Raw genomic sequence first — 12,589 nt, forward strand, 5'->3', positions numbered from 1 at the left:
GACCTTGTAACACTAATGAGTCACATGACACCGGGGAGGGAAAATGGCTAATTGGGTTTAATTTGGACATTTTCACTTAGGGGTGTACTCACTTTTGTTGCCAGCGGTTTAGACATTAATGGCTGTTTTGAGTTATATTGAGGGGACAGCAAATTTACACTGTTATACAAGCTGTACACTAGGGCTGAACGATAGTCGATATGATATCGACTATCGTTCTGCGGGCATGGGCGATATTCATATCGCCGAAGACATGATATTTAGTATAGGCAGGGAGGCAGGGAGAAGTCGGGACTCGGCGGGGGGAGGAGGACTCACAGTGATTACATCCGTCCCACACTTCAGCGGTGAGCAGCGCGCCGTGAGCAGCTGCACAGCTAACCAATCACATGTGCCTGCACTCCTGATTGGTTCGCTGTGCCGATACTCACGGCGTGATTGGTTCGCTGTGCCATTGAGAAACTAGGTGTCAGGCGAGTACATCATCCTTTGATGTAGCTGCGTCTTCCTCCCCCTATTGTCGGCCGTGAAGCTCCATTCTCTGCCCATAGCTAAGCCCCGCACACCGGGGGGCAGTGTGGGGGATGTAGTTCTTCGCTCCCCTGTTCCTCCACTGGTTGGCTCCTACAAAAGACTACATCTCCCGGCATCGCCTTATCAGCTGCCCCTGCACACAGACAGACAGCTCCAGCGGTGTCCTATCACACCGGAGGGGGATGATGTCACCTGCAGGCTGCAGCACGCAGAGACAGTTCAAATAGATCTCCGCGTATGAGGAGCCCGGGCAGGATTCATGAGGGACGCGGCATGCTCAGGTGAGAGAGACCCTCCCTATCTCAGGAACGGCTGTGCTGGAGAACACGGACAGTACACACTGCAGGGGATGCTGGGGAGACACTCAACCAGCTTATGGGCGTGACAGCTATGTGGAGAGACTGCTAATACTCGGTGCGGGGTGCATGGAGGGTGTTCCATTGAGAAGAGCAGCTTGCTGGGTGGCTGGAGCCTCCCATTGATCTGCAGTCACTGGTCTCACTGGACACAATGGGGGCAACAACTGCCTTCCTTTCTTTCTCCTCCATTCATACTGTCATCCCACTGGAAGCACGGTGCGTGAGCAGCTGCACAGCGAACCAATCACACGTGCCTGCACACCTGATTGGTTCGCTGTGCCGCTACTCATGGCGTGATTGGTTCGCTGTACCATTGAGAAAAATAGCTGCAGGGCGGAGACTGAACGTGTGGGCTGCAGTGCACGGAAGTGGAGTGAAGCACTGTATGCGGCTGTTTTCTTTTACCGGCTCCTAGTCCTCCTACCACCACTGGGAGAAAAGCATTGTGAGAAATATCCTGCATGAATGAAATTCCTTGGTACAGTACAGAACAGTACTGTAGGCAAAAGGATACCAAGCATTAGAGGTAACTTATTTACATTTTATTTTTGGAAACACTTTATTGGCTTGGTGATCACTTGGACAAAAAGTGTGAGAAAATCTCCACAATTGGGACAAACCATTTAAAAGCCCAACAGAGGATTTCAATCTTTCCATACTCTACCCAAATCCTACAAAATAAGAAAAGTTTGGCTGGGGTTGCAGGTTGGAGGATTACTATATAGTTTTAAATTACAGTGTTGGGAGTGGCTAGTGTAATGAGTTCCACTTCCCTCAGCTACATCATGCATCAAATACACAGCTGCTAAATTGCAACCCTGCCCACTGTTTGTCCTCTGCTCCCCCCCAACACGTCTGGTCCTCCGTTCTTAGAACGGAGGTACCTGACACCAGGAAAGTCTATGGGGATGTCACATAGAGAGGAAGTAGGTGAGCAGATGATGATCCATGGCAGTGCAGAGATTTTGCGTCTGCAAATCTGGCAAAGGATGCCACAGAAGTTTACATTGCACATTACACCTGCCACCCACACTGACTGTCACAGAGAGTATCAGTATACCATTATTAACCCTGGCCTGCCCTGTATCTGCAATTACAATCAGAAGGCTGTGCTTCTGCCTGCATGCCCTGCTGCAATACTTCATGATTTCCATCCATTCTCAATATCGCAATATATATTTTTTTCCAATATCGTGCAGGCCTACTGTACACTCACTACTTTACATTGTAACAAAGTGTCATTTCTTCAGTGCGGTCACATGAAAAGATACAGTGCCTTGCGAAAGTATTCAGCCCCCTTGAACTTTGCGACCTTTTGCCACATTTCAGGCTTCAAACAAAGATATAAAATTGTAATTTTTTTTGAAGAATCAACAACATGTGGGACACAATCATGAAGTGGAACGAAATTTATTGGATATTTCAAACTTTAACAAATAAACTGAAAAATTGGGCGTGCAAAATTATTCATCCCCCTAAGTTAATACTTTGTAGCGCCACCTTTTGCTGCGATTACAGCTGTAAGTCACTTGGGGTATGTCTCTATCAGTTTTGCACATTGAGAGAGACTGAAATTTTTGCCCATTCCTCCTTGCAAAACAGCTCGAGCTCAGTGAGGTTGGATGGAGAGCGTTTGTGAACAGCAGTTTTCAGTTCTTTCCACAGATTCTCAATTGGATTCAGGTCTGGACTTTGACTTGGCCATTCTAACACCTGGATATGTTTATTTGTGAACCATCCCATTGTAGATTTTGCTTTATGTTTTGGATCATTGTCTTGTTGGAAGACAAATCTCTGTCCCAGTCTCAGGTCTTTTGCAGACTCCATCAGGTTTTCTTCCAGAATGGTTCTGTATTTGGCTCCATCCATCTTCCCTGTCCCTGCTGAAGAAAAGCAGGCCCAAACCATGATGCTGCCACCAACGTGTTTGACAGTGGGGATGGTGTGTTCAGAGTGATGAGCCAAACATAACGTTTTGCATTGTTGCCAAAAAGTTCAATTTTGGTTTCATCTGAGCAGAGCACCTTCTTCCACATGTTTGGTGTGTCTCCCAGGTGGCTTGTGGCAAACTTTAAACAATACTTTTTATGGATAGCTTTAAGAAATGGCTTTCTTCTTGCCACTCTTCCATAAAGGTCAGATTTGTGCAGTATACGACTGATTGTTGTCCTATGGACAGAGTCTCCCACCTCAGCTGTAGATCTCTGCAGTTCATCCAGAGTGATCATGGGCCTCTTGGCTGCATCTCTGATCAGTCTTCTCCTTGTATGAGCTGAAAGTTTAGAGGGACGGCCAGGTCTTCGTAGATTTGCAGTGGTCTGATACTCCTTTCATTTCAATATTATCGCTTGCACAGTGCTCCTTGGGATGTTTAAAGCTTGGGAAATCTTCTTGTATCCAAATCCGTCTTTAAACTTCTCCACAACAGTATCTCGGACCTGCCTGGTGTGTTCCTTGTTCTTCATGATGCTCTCTGCGCTTTAAACGGACCTCTGAGACTATCACAGTGCAGGTGCATTTATACGGAGACTTGATTACACACAGGTGGATTCTATTTATCATCATTAGTCATTTAGGTCAACATTGGTCATTCAGAGATCCTCACTGAACTTCTGGAGAGAGTTTGCTGCACTGAAAGTAAAGGGGCAGAATAATTTTGCACGCCCAATTTTTCAGTTTTTTGCTAACAAAGTTTGAAATATCCAATAAATTTTGTTCCACTTCATGATTGTGTCCCACTTGTTGATACTTCACAAAAATTACAGTTTTATATCTTTATGTTTGAAGCCTGAAATGTGGCAAAAGACTGCAAAGTTCAAGGGGGCCGAATACTTTTGCAAGGCACTGTATAATAAAATATTTACAAAAATATGAGGGGTGTACTCACTTTTGTGAGATACTGTATATTACCAACATTAAATATTAAGAAAAAAAAATATAAAGAAAGCCTTTTTCTTAATTTTTTCTTTTTCAGCAGCTTAGTAGATGCCCCCTACTTATGCGGTGGTGTAATACATGTTTAAACTTTAATGTGCTATTATCACAGGCTTTGGATGGAATTGTGTTGCCGATTTAGAAATGGCCAGCAGAGTAGTGTTAATTTTGATGTCGATTTTCGATTTAGTCATAGTCTTTTGACTAAAATGTCATTAAAGTTTTAGTCGTATTTTAGTCATCTGAATTGTTTTAGTCGTATTTTAGTTGACAAAATTACCACTGCATGTCAGAAAAGAAACAGGAAATTCTGAAATTGCGAGCTCTAAGACATGCTATGCTTGCTCTTTGTAAGTTTTTGACATAAAAAAAAAAAAACACATAGGTTCAGTGTCCTCCACCCCTCCCTGCCAATCGCTTCACTGGCTTCCACTCACCCAATGAATAAAATTCAAAGTATGAACATTAATTTACAATGCCATCCACAACTCTGCCCCCAGCTACATCACTAACCTGATCTCAAAATATCAACCAAGCCGCTCTCCTCGGTCTTTCCAAGACGTCCTGCTCTCTAGCTCCCTTGTCACCTCCTCCCATGCCTGCCTCCAGGATTTCCCCAAAGCTTCTCCCATCCTTTGGAACTCTCTACCCCAATCTGTCCGACTGTCCCCTAATCTAGCCATTTTTAAACGATCCCTGAAAACCCTTCTCCTTAAAGAAGCCTATCCGGCTACTAACTAATACACTGTTTCACTATCAGCTCATCCCCCACAGCTATTACCTTTTGTATCAATTGACCCTTTTAGATTGTAAGCTCTAACGAGCAGGGCCTTCTGATTTATTTTGTACCAAACTGTATTGTAACTGTATGGTCTGCCTTCATTTTGTTAAGCGCTGCGCAAACTGCTGGCGCTATATAAATCCTGTATAGTAATAACAACAACATAGATGTCCTGACACTCACTAGCCACATAATTGTTCTGGATCAGTGACCCATTAGTAAAATAAGGAGAAGTAGGACAGGACAGAGTTATCACTTTTAATACAAACCAGTAACAGCTACTCCAATATTTGTATATGAACAAGTCTGCTTGTCTAAAGTAGAGAACTGCATAGGGTTGAGGACTTTTGACGCGACTCTGAGCCCTAACAGTGTGCTATCATTTACTGTAGCTTTGCCCACTCTGGGTGTAGTAATATTAAACTGTGGGCCTATTTAGGGAACACTAAAACTCAGTAAAAACATAGAAGAAAAAAACTTTAATTAGATTTGACAAAACAGCATCTAATGGAAATCCAAGCATTGATAGAGAACAAGGTGAGGTGTTTAAATAGTGCTGCACCGACCACTGTGCAGACAGCTTGGTTTTACTGCTTCAAAACTCTAACATAACTTTTAATGAGACTGCAATGAAAAATGTGAGCCAATACCTCCTAAAGTCACATTGCCGTGGAGGAAGCGTCCTTGATAAATGAGTCGGAGAATGCACGGACTGCTGACCTGCTCCTCTTCCCAATCTGAAAAACACAAAACACAGTGATCAACGCCGAGTGAGCTTTTTACATTTTGAATACTCTCTTCCATCCTGGAACACTGCAAATAATTCTAACTGGAAAATAAATGTCTCACAGAATAAAATATCAATACCCATATCAATGTTTGACGTATACTTTTGCAATTTAAAGTGATTGTAAAGCTTTCCATTTCTTTTCTTATTAAAAAAACAAACCAGTCATACTTACCCGCTCTTTGCAAAGAGCGGGTCCCCTCCCCCATAGGAAGCCGTTTCCTATACGTGCTAGAACCTGACCCGGGCTGTTTGCGTCTATTCAGACACACAGCTCAGCAATGCCCCGCCCCCTGCTCACAGGTTATGACTGACAGCAGCAGCAGCCAATAGCACCCACTGCTCCCAATCAAGCCTGTGAAGATAAGAGAGACAGGAGATCTGCAGCAGACATGCACAGAGCTGGAACAAGATAGGGCTCAGGTAAGTATTTAGGCGGGGGGGTTGAAAGGAAGCTACTATTCATTTTTTTTTTATCATAATGCAGAGAATGCATTAATGTAAAGAAATATTTTACCTTTACAACCACTAAGTGAACCTCCACTTTTGAAGAGAAAAAAAACATTCCCCTCTGGGTTATCTTTGTACATTGCAAGGATTCATCTGAGGTCCACTTTTTCACTGACAGGAAATTATTTCAGGTGCTATTCACCCCTAGGAGCCACTTTCCTAATGACGGCAGTGATATGAAGGACTATGCTTTCCTGGGGTTTACAATTCCACAGACACCAATGCTTTGAAAAAAAAAAAAAATTATATATAACATACATACATACATACAGTTAGGTCCATAAAAAGTATGTGAACCCTTTGGATTGATATGGATTTCTGCACAAATTTGTCATAAAATGTGATCTGATCATCATCGAAGTCACAATAGACAATCACAGTCTGCTTCAACTGATAACACAAAGAATGAAATGTTGCCATGTTTTTATTGAACACCATGTAAACATTCACAGTGCAGGTGGAAAAAGTATGTGAAACCCTAGACTAAATTACATCTCCAAGAGCTATTTGGAGTGAGATGTCAGCCAACTGGAGTCCAATCAATGAGATGAGATTGGAGGTGTTGGTTACAGCTGCCCTGCCCTATAAAAAAAAAAAAAAACACACACACCAGTTCTAGGTTTGCTTTTCACAAGAAGCATTGCCTGATGTGAATGATGCCTCACACAAAAGAGCTCTCAGAAGACCTATGATTAAGAATTGTTGACTTGCATAAAGCTGGAAAGGGTTAAAAAAATATATCCAAAAGCCTTGCTGTTCATCAGTCCACGGTAAGACAAATGGCCTATAAATGGAGAAAGTTCAGCACTGCTGCTACTCTCCCTAGGAGTGGCCGTCCTGTAAAAATGACTGCAAGAGCACAGCACAGACTGCTCAATGAGGTGAAGAAGAATCCTAGAGTGTCAGCTAAAGACTTACAAAAGTCACTGGCAAATGCTAACATCCCTGTTAGCGAATCTACAATACGTAAAACACTAAACAAGAATGGATTTCATGGGAGGATACCACAGAGGAGGCCACTGCTGTCCAAACAAAACATTGCTGCACGTTTACAGTTTGCACAAGAGCACCTGGATGTTCCACAGCAGTACTGGCAAAATATTCTATGGACTGATGAAACCAAAGTTGAGTTGTTTGGAAGAAACACACAACACTATGTGTGGCGAAAAAGAGGCACAGCACACCAACATCAAAACCCCATCCCAACTGTGAAGTATGGTGGTGGGGGCATCATGGTTTGGGGCTACCTTGCTGCGTCAGGGCCTGGACGGATTGCTATCATCGAAGGAAAAAGGAATTCCCAAGTTTATCAAGACATTTTGCAGGAGCACTTAAGGCAATCTGTCTACCAGCTGAAGCTCAACAGAAGATGGGTGTTGCAACGGGACAATGACCCAAAACATAGAATTAAAGCAACAACAGAATGGCTTAAACAGAAGAAAATACGCCTTCTGAAGTGGCCCAGTCAGAGTCCTGACCTCAACCCGATTGAGATGCTGTGGCATGACCTCAAGAAAGCGATTCACACCAGACATCCCAAGAATATTGCTGAACTGAAACAGTTCTGTAAAGAGGAGTAGTCAAGAATTACTCCTGACCGTTGTGCACGTCTGATCTGCAACTACAGGAAACGTTTGGTTGAAGTTATTGCTGCCAAAGGAGGTTCAACCAGTTATTAAGTCCAAGGGTTCACATACTTTTTCCACCTGCACTGTGAATGTTTACATGGGGTGTTCAATAAAAACATGGCAACATTTCACTCTTTGTGTGTTATTAGTTTAAGCAGACTGTGATTGTCTATTGTTGTGACTTAGATGATGATCCAATCACATTTTATGACCAATTTGTGCAGAAATCCATATCATTCCAAAGGGTTCACCTACTTTTTCTTGCAGCTGTATATTTGGAAACAGGCACAATTTTTTTTTGTTCAGGTATTTAGCAAAACATATTCAAACTATAGTTATATAATGGATATGGGCTGAAAGTGCACACTCTCAGGTTTAATTTTAAGGGTATGTACATCCAAATTGGAAGAAGGGTTTAGGAATTACAGCTCTAAAGAATAGCCATCCCCTCCTTTTTCAAGGGACCAAAAGTAATTGGAGAATTGAATCAAAAGCGGTTTCATGGCCAGGTGTGGGCTACTCTTTCGTTATTTCTTCACCAGTAAGGCCCCTTTCACACACAGGAGTCTGTCGGCGGACACAGTTTTCCTCTGCGGGGGATCGATCCGCAGATACCCCGCTGAGCAGGCGGATGGCAGCTCTGTCTCCGCGCTGTGTGTGGAGACAGAGCTGTCAGGTCCCCACTCTATGGGGGAATCAGATGAGAACGGACCGCCTGTCCGTTTTCATCCGATCCGCTGGACGGATGGAAAATAGGGTTTCCATCCATCCAGATTTGACGGACCGGATCGGATGTCAGCGGACATGTCTCCGCTGACATCCGATGCCCCATAGAGATGCATGGGGCATCCGTTCAGATCCGCCTGAAAAACTGACAGGCGGATCTGAATGGTCAGCTAGTGTGAAAGGGGCCTTAAGCAGGTAAAATGCCTGGAGTTGATTATAAAGCTGGATGCACACTATACAACTTTTGTTGTTTGATTTGCTTTAAATGTACAGTACCTTTAACTATGTAGTGGCAGGGCCTGCCTGATTGCATAGAAATTTAAAGCGTTTAGGTTTGACCGCATACTATATGGTTTTGGTAAATCTAAAGGAAAAAATCTAAAGAAACTTGTATAGTGTGTATCTAGCTTAAGTGTGGTATTTGCATTTGGAATCTAGTGCTGTGAACCTACATCGTGCGCTTAAAGGAGCTGTGCATGCAAGTGAAACAGGCCATCATTGTAAGGCTTTCAAAAATGAAACCAATCCATCAGAGAGAAAGCAGCAACATTAGCAGTGCCCAAATCAACAGTTTGGTACATTCTGAGGAGAAAAGAACACACTGGTGAGCTCAGCAACATAAAAAGGCCTCAACGTCCACGGAAGAAAACAGTGGTGGATGATCACAGGATCCTATCTATAGTAAAGAAACATTCATAACATCCAGACAAGTGAAGGACACTCTCCAGGAGGTGGGCGTATCATTGACAAAGTTTACAATTAAGTGAAGACTTCACGAGAGCAAATACAGAGGGTTCACCACAAGGTGCAAACCATTCATAAGCCTGAAGAATAGAAAAACCAGATTAGACTTTGTCAAAACACATGTAAAACCGCCAGACCAGTTCTGGAAAAGCACTCTTTGGACAGACGAAACTAAGAATAATCTGTAGCAGAATGACGGGATGAAAAAAGTGTGGAGAAGGCTTGGAACAGCTCATGATTCAAAGCACACAACCTCATCTGTAAAACATGGTAGAGGCAGTGTGATGGCATGGGCATGCGTGGCTTTCAGTGGCACTGGGTGATTGGTGTTTATTGATGATGTGACAGAAGACAGAAACAGCCGTATGAATTCTGCAATGTTTAGAGATATACTGCGAGCCCAGATTAGCCACATGCAGCAAAGTTGATTGGGCGGCACTTAACAGTACAGATGGACAATGATCCAAAATACACTGCAAAAGCAACCCAGGAGCCTTTGAAGAAAAAGAAGTGGAATATTCTGCAATGGCTGAGTCAATCACCTGTTCTTAACCCAATTGAGCATGCATTTTACTTGCTGAAGGCAAAACTAAAGGCAGAAAGACCCACGAACAAAGAACAACTGAAGACAGCAACAGTTAGAACCTGGCAAAGCATCAGAAATGAGGAAACCCAGTCTTTGGTATTGCCCATGGGTTCCAGATTTAAGGCAGTCATTGCTAGTAAAAAGGTTCTCAACAAAATAATAAAAATTAACATTTTATTTATGATTATATTAATTTGTCCAATTACATTCGAGCCCCTGATAATGGGGGTACTGTGTATAAAAATGTTTGCATTTCCTAAAATTTGTACTTGATATTTATGTTCAACCCCTGAAAGTCTGCACTTCAAATTCATTTGGATTGTCTTGTTTTAATTTTATTCGGATGGCATACAATCCAAAAGTATGAAAATTGTGCCTGTGTCCAAATTTTATATGGACCTAACTGTGCATGTGTGCATATATATATATAATATATATATATATATATTTTTTTTCATACTTGATTTCTTCTAACATTAAACTACAATCACACGGTAGCACAGAACAAAAACTATTTTGTAATTGATCTTAATCTGGCAAGAAGTGAAGGAAAACGCATGCTTACAGCAATTAATGATCTCACGGATCAGCTGCTGATTTATTAGCCACTTTTCTCGGTCAGAATCAATGTCATGCCGTCCATGGAATAAGTGGCTGACCTGGCGTAACACTGGGAGAATAAATATTGTAGAACATGGCACAATTATGGATGCTGCTCAGATACGAGACGTTTCTTATTTCTCACATGACCTTAACAGTGACATCAGCTATCCAATAATGGTCTGGCACTCAGGTGATTGCAGCGCTCCCATCTGCGCCGTATAAAACACCGGAGGTGAAATTAAACAGAGGATAAAAGAAAAGCTGCAGCAATGCAAGATAAGGCGGAAAGACTCTGAAAAGAATAGAAAGCAGACAGAGGTCGTAAACAGAAAAGCTGTGCCAGGATTGAGAGTCCGGATCAGCAGAAGCAGCTAACAGCATGGGATAAGTGTGGCTCTCATCTCAGCATGAAGGATGAAAACAAACCCATTATTTATCACTTTCATAAACAAAAATATGCTCTATTGCAAAACAATACATATTAAATGAAAAAAGAGCAAATCGCAAAATCATAACGTACTTCTCCTAATAAAAGCGGAGCTGTGCTGTCAGCTGTGACAGAGGAAATGATAAATGGCTGGCGGAGGGCTCACGGGAGTGTAAAAGAGAAAAATGGAAATTCGGAGACGCCAGATGTGATCGAGGTGTAACAGCTGATTCTTCGCTCAGACAAGGACCTTCAGCTCAAATAATGGACTACAGATGCTTCATAATAGTAGAAAGGCCTTCTGCACAATATACTTGTGTTCGGGAGGCAGGCGGTGAAGCTGGCCCAGTCACTGGCTAGCCAATTTCTCAGAACTTGTACAGGGCATAAATCAGAGCTGGGCCAACTCAGTCCAAGTTTACCCTCTTCATTCATATGCTTTGTCCCATTTGTGGGAAATTTTGTTGAGTTACAAGCAAACAGGATGTAGCACTACTCTACTCTACTTTATGATAGAATGTGTTTATCCTGTACATATAAAACTTAAAAGTGTAGCGCTAGAAGTATAAATGAATCACAACAAATGATATATAGTGTCCAAATGAATAAAAAACTAATAATCACAATGATGTGGATATAAGAAAAAGGAAAAAGCAAATGTAGTGTCCAAATAAATAAATCCCAAAGATTGATGTGAAGTCAAATCATGAATCCGCATGCACAATAATCCAAGGAGGGGAGGATTTTTCCCGTGACACCAAGGGTATGTGAAGGAAAAAGGAACACCTCTGTGATGGGGTAAGTAAGGCAGCTTACCAGATTTCTATGGCTGCTCAACTTAATGAGTCAGCCTCTCCCAGCTATTAATCAAGACCACTGAAGATCTGATGTTGCGTGGATACTTATTCACTTCAAATGGACCTCTCAATATGCGTGAAGGGATCGGTACAGGGTAAACACTCCTCAATATTTTTCATCAGTCATAAATGAATATGTAAGGAAAAAGAAAGCGAAGCCCATAGCGTGATCCCGTTTAAAAATTACAATCTTGTTTATTAAAAAATGATACTCACAATGTAACATGAATAGACAGGCTTGTCAAATGGTTGTACAAGGGATGGAAGTGCGGCGTCCCGCAGACTGTCCCAAATAACAAAAAATGGTGGAGGCCGGCGAAAATTTCAAGGGGCGTGTGGCATCCTGTACATATGATAATGTGGAGGGGGTATGACTCGCCTCAAACTCATTTAGGCATTTCTTTTTTTCTTTTCACATCTTAGCGGTATCAGAATCGTGGGCAAAATTGCCAGATTCTGACTGCAATTCCAAATTGTGCAGGTTTGGATGCCATTCATTCTTCATAATGGACGTTCAGTTCAGTCAGATGACAAAATATTTCAAAAATACACCAAATCATGCTGTGCAAAACCACGCCTAAGTTGGCGCCAAAGAAGAGTACAGGAGCTACTTTGGCATGTTTCTGGAGAGGACGACAGCCCATTCAATTTAATGGTGTCTCCAAAAAAAAAAATGCAGCGCTTGCTAGATGTGAACAGGACATAAAAAGAAGCCATTTCAGAGAAGAAAAACGCTGAATCACTGAACCACTAGTGTTGCCACCTAACATTGATTTTTGCATTTCATTGCAGCTCTGCTCACCTGCTGTTGAACAATGAGGATGCAGTTGGCTAGCTTTGCCTGCCATGGAATCCCAGGCTGCATTTAGTGAAATACAAGCAAAGTAGGACAAATGCAGTCTCAGAACTGGACCATTGACATTCATGGGAATCTGCTGACCTGAATTGGCATTAGTTTTGAATGCACATTAAACGTCTTTTGCATAGTTACAAAAAACACTGAAACACCTTCCCCCTCCCCAGACACATGCACCTCTATAAACTTAAAGTTTCTTTCCCACTTCCCATTCCCCAGAATTTTGGTTTGGGCCACCAACGTCCAACACACTTCTG

The 12,589-nt window shown here is 42.4% G+C and overlaps 1 protein-coding gene across 1 annotated transcript in view; it reads right to left on the minus strand.

The window, feature by feature from the left end:
• Window positions 1-12,589, minus strand: part of UBL3 (ubiquitin like 3) — a gene marked incomplete at its 5' end in the record, with an annotated part of 294,159 nt that overhangs the window by 25,396 nt on the left and 256,174 nt on the right. Inside the window, one exon of the mRNA XM_082247672.1 lies at window positions 5,259-5,345. Coding sequence (XP_082103798.1) covers window positions 5,259-5,345 — 87 coding nt within the window. The remainder of the gene's footprint in view (window positions 1-5,258; window positions 5,346-12,589) is intronic.

The sequence above is a fragment of the Pelophylax lessonae genome, assembly GCF_965119305.1.
Source record: "Pelophylax lessonae genome assembly, chromosome: 2".
Lineage (NCBI taxonomy): Eukaryota > Metazoa > Chordata > Amphibia > Anura > Ranidae > Pelophylax > Pelophylax lessonae.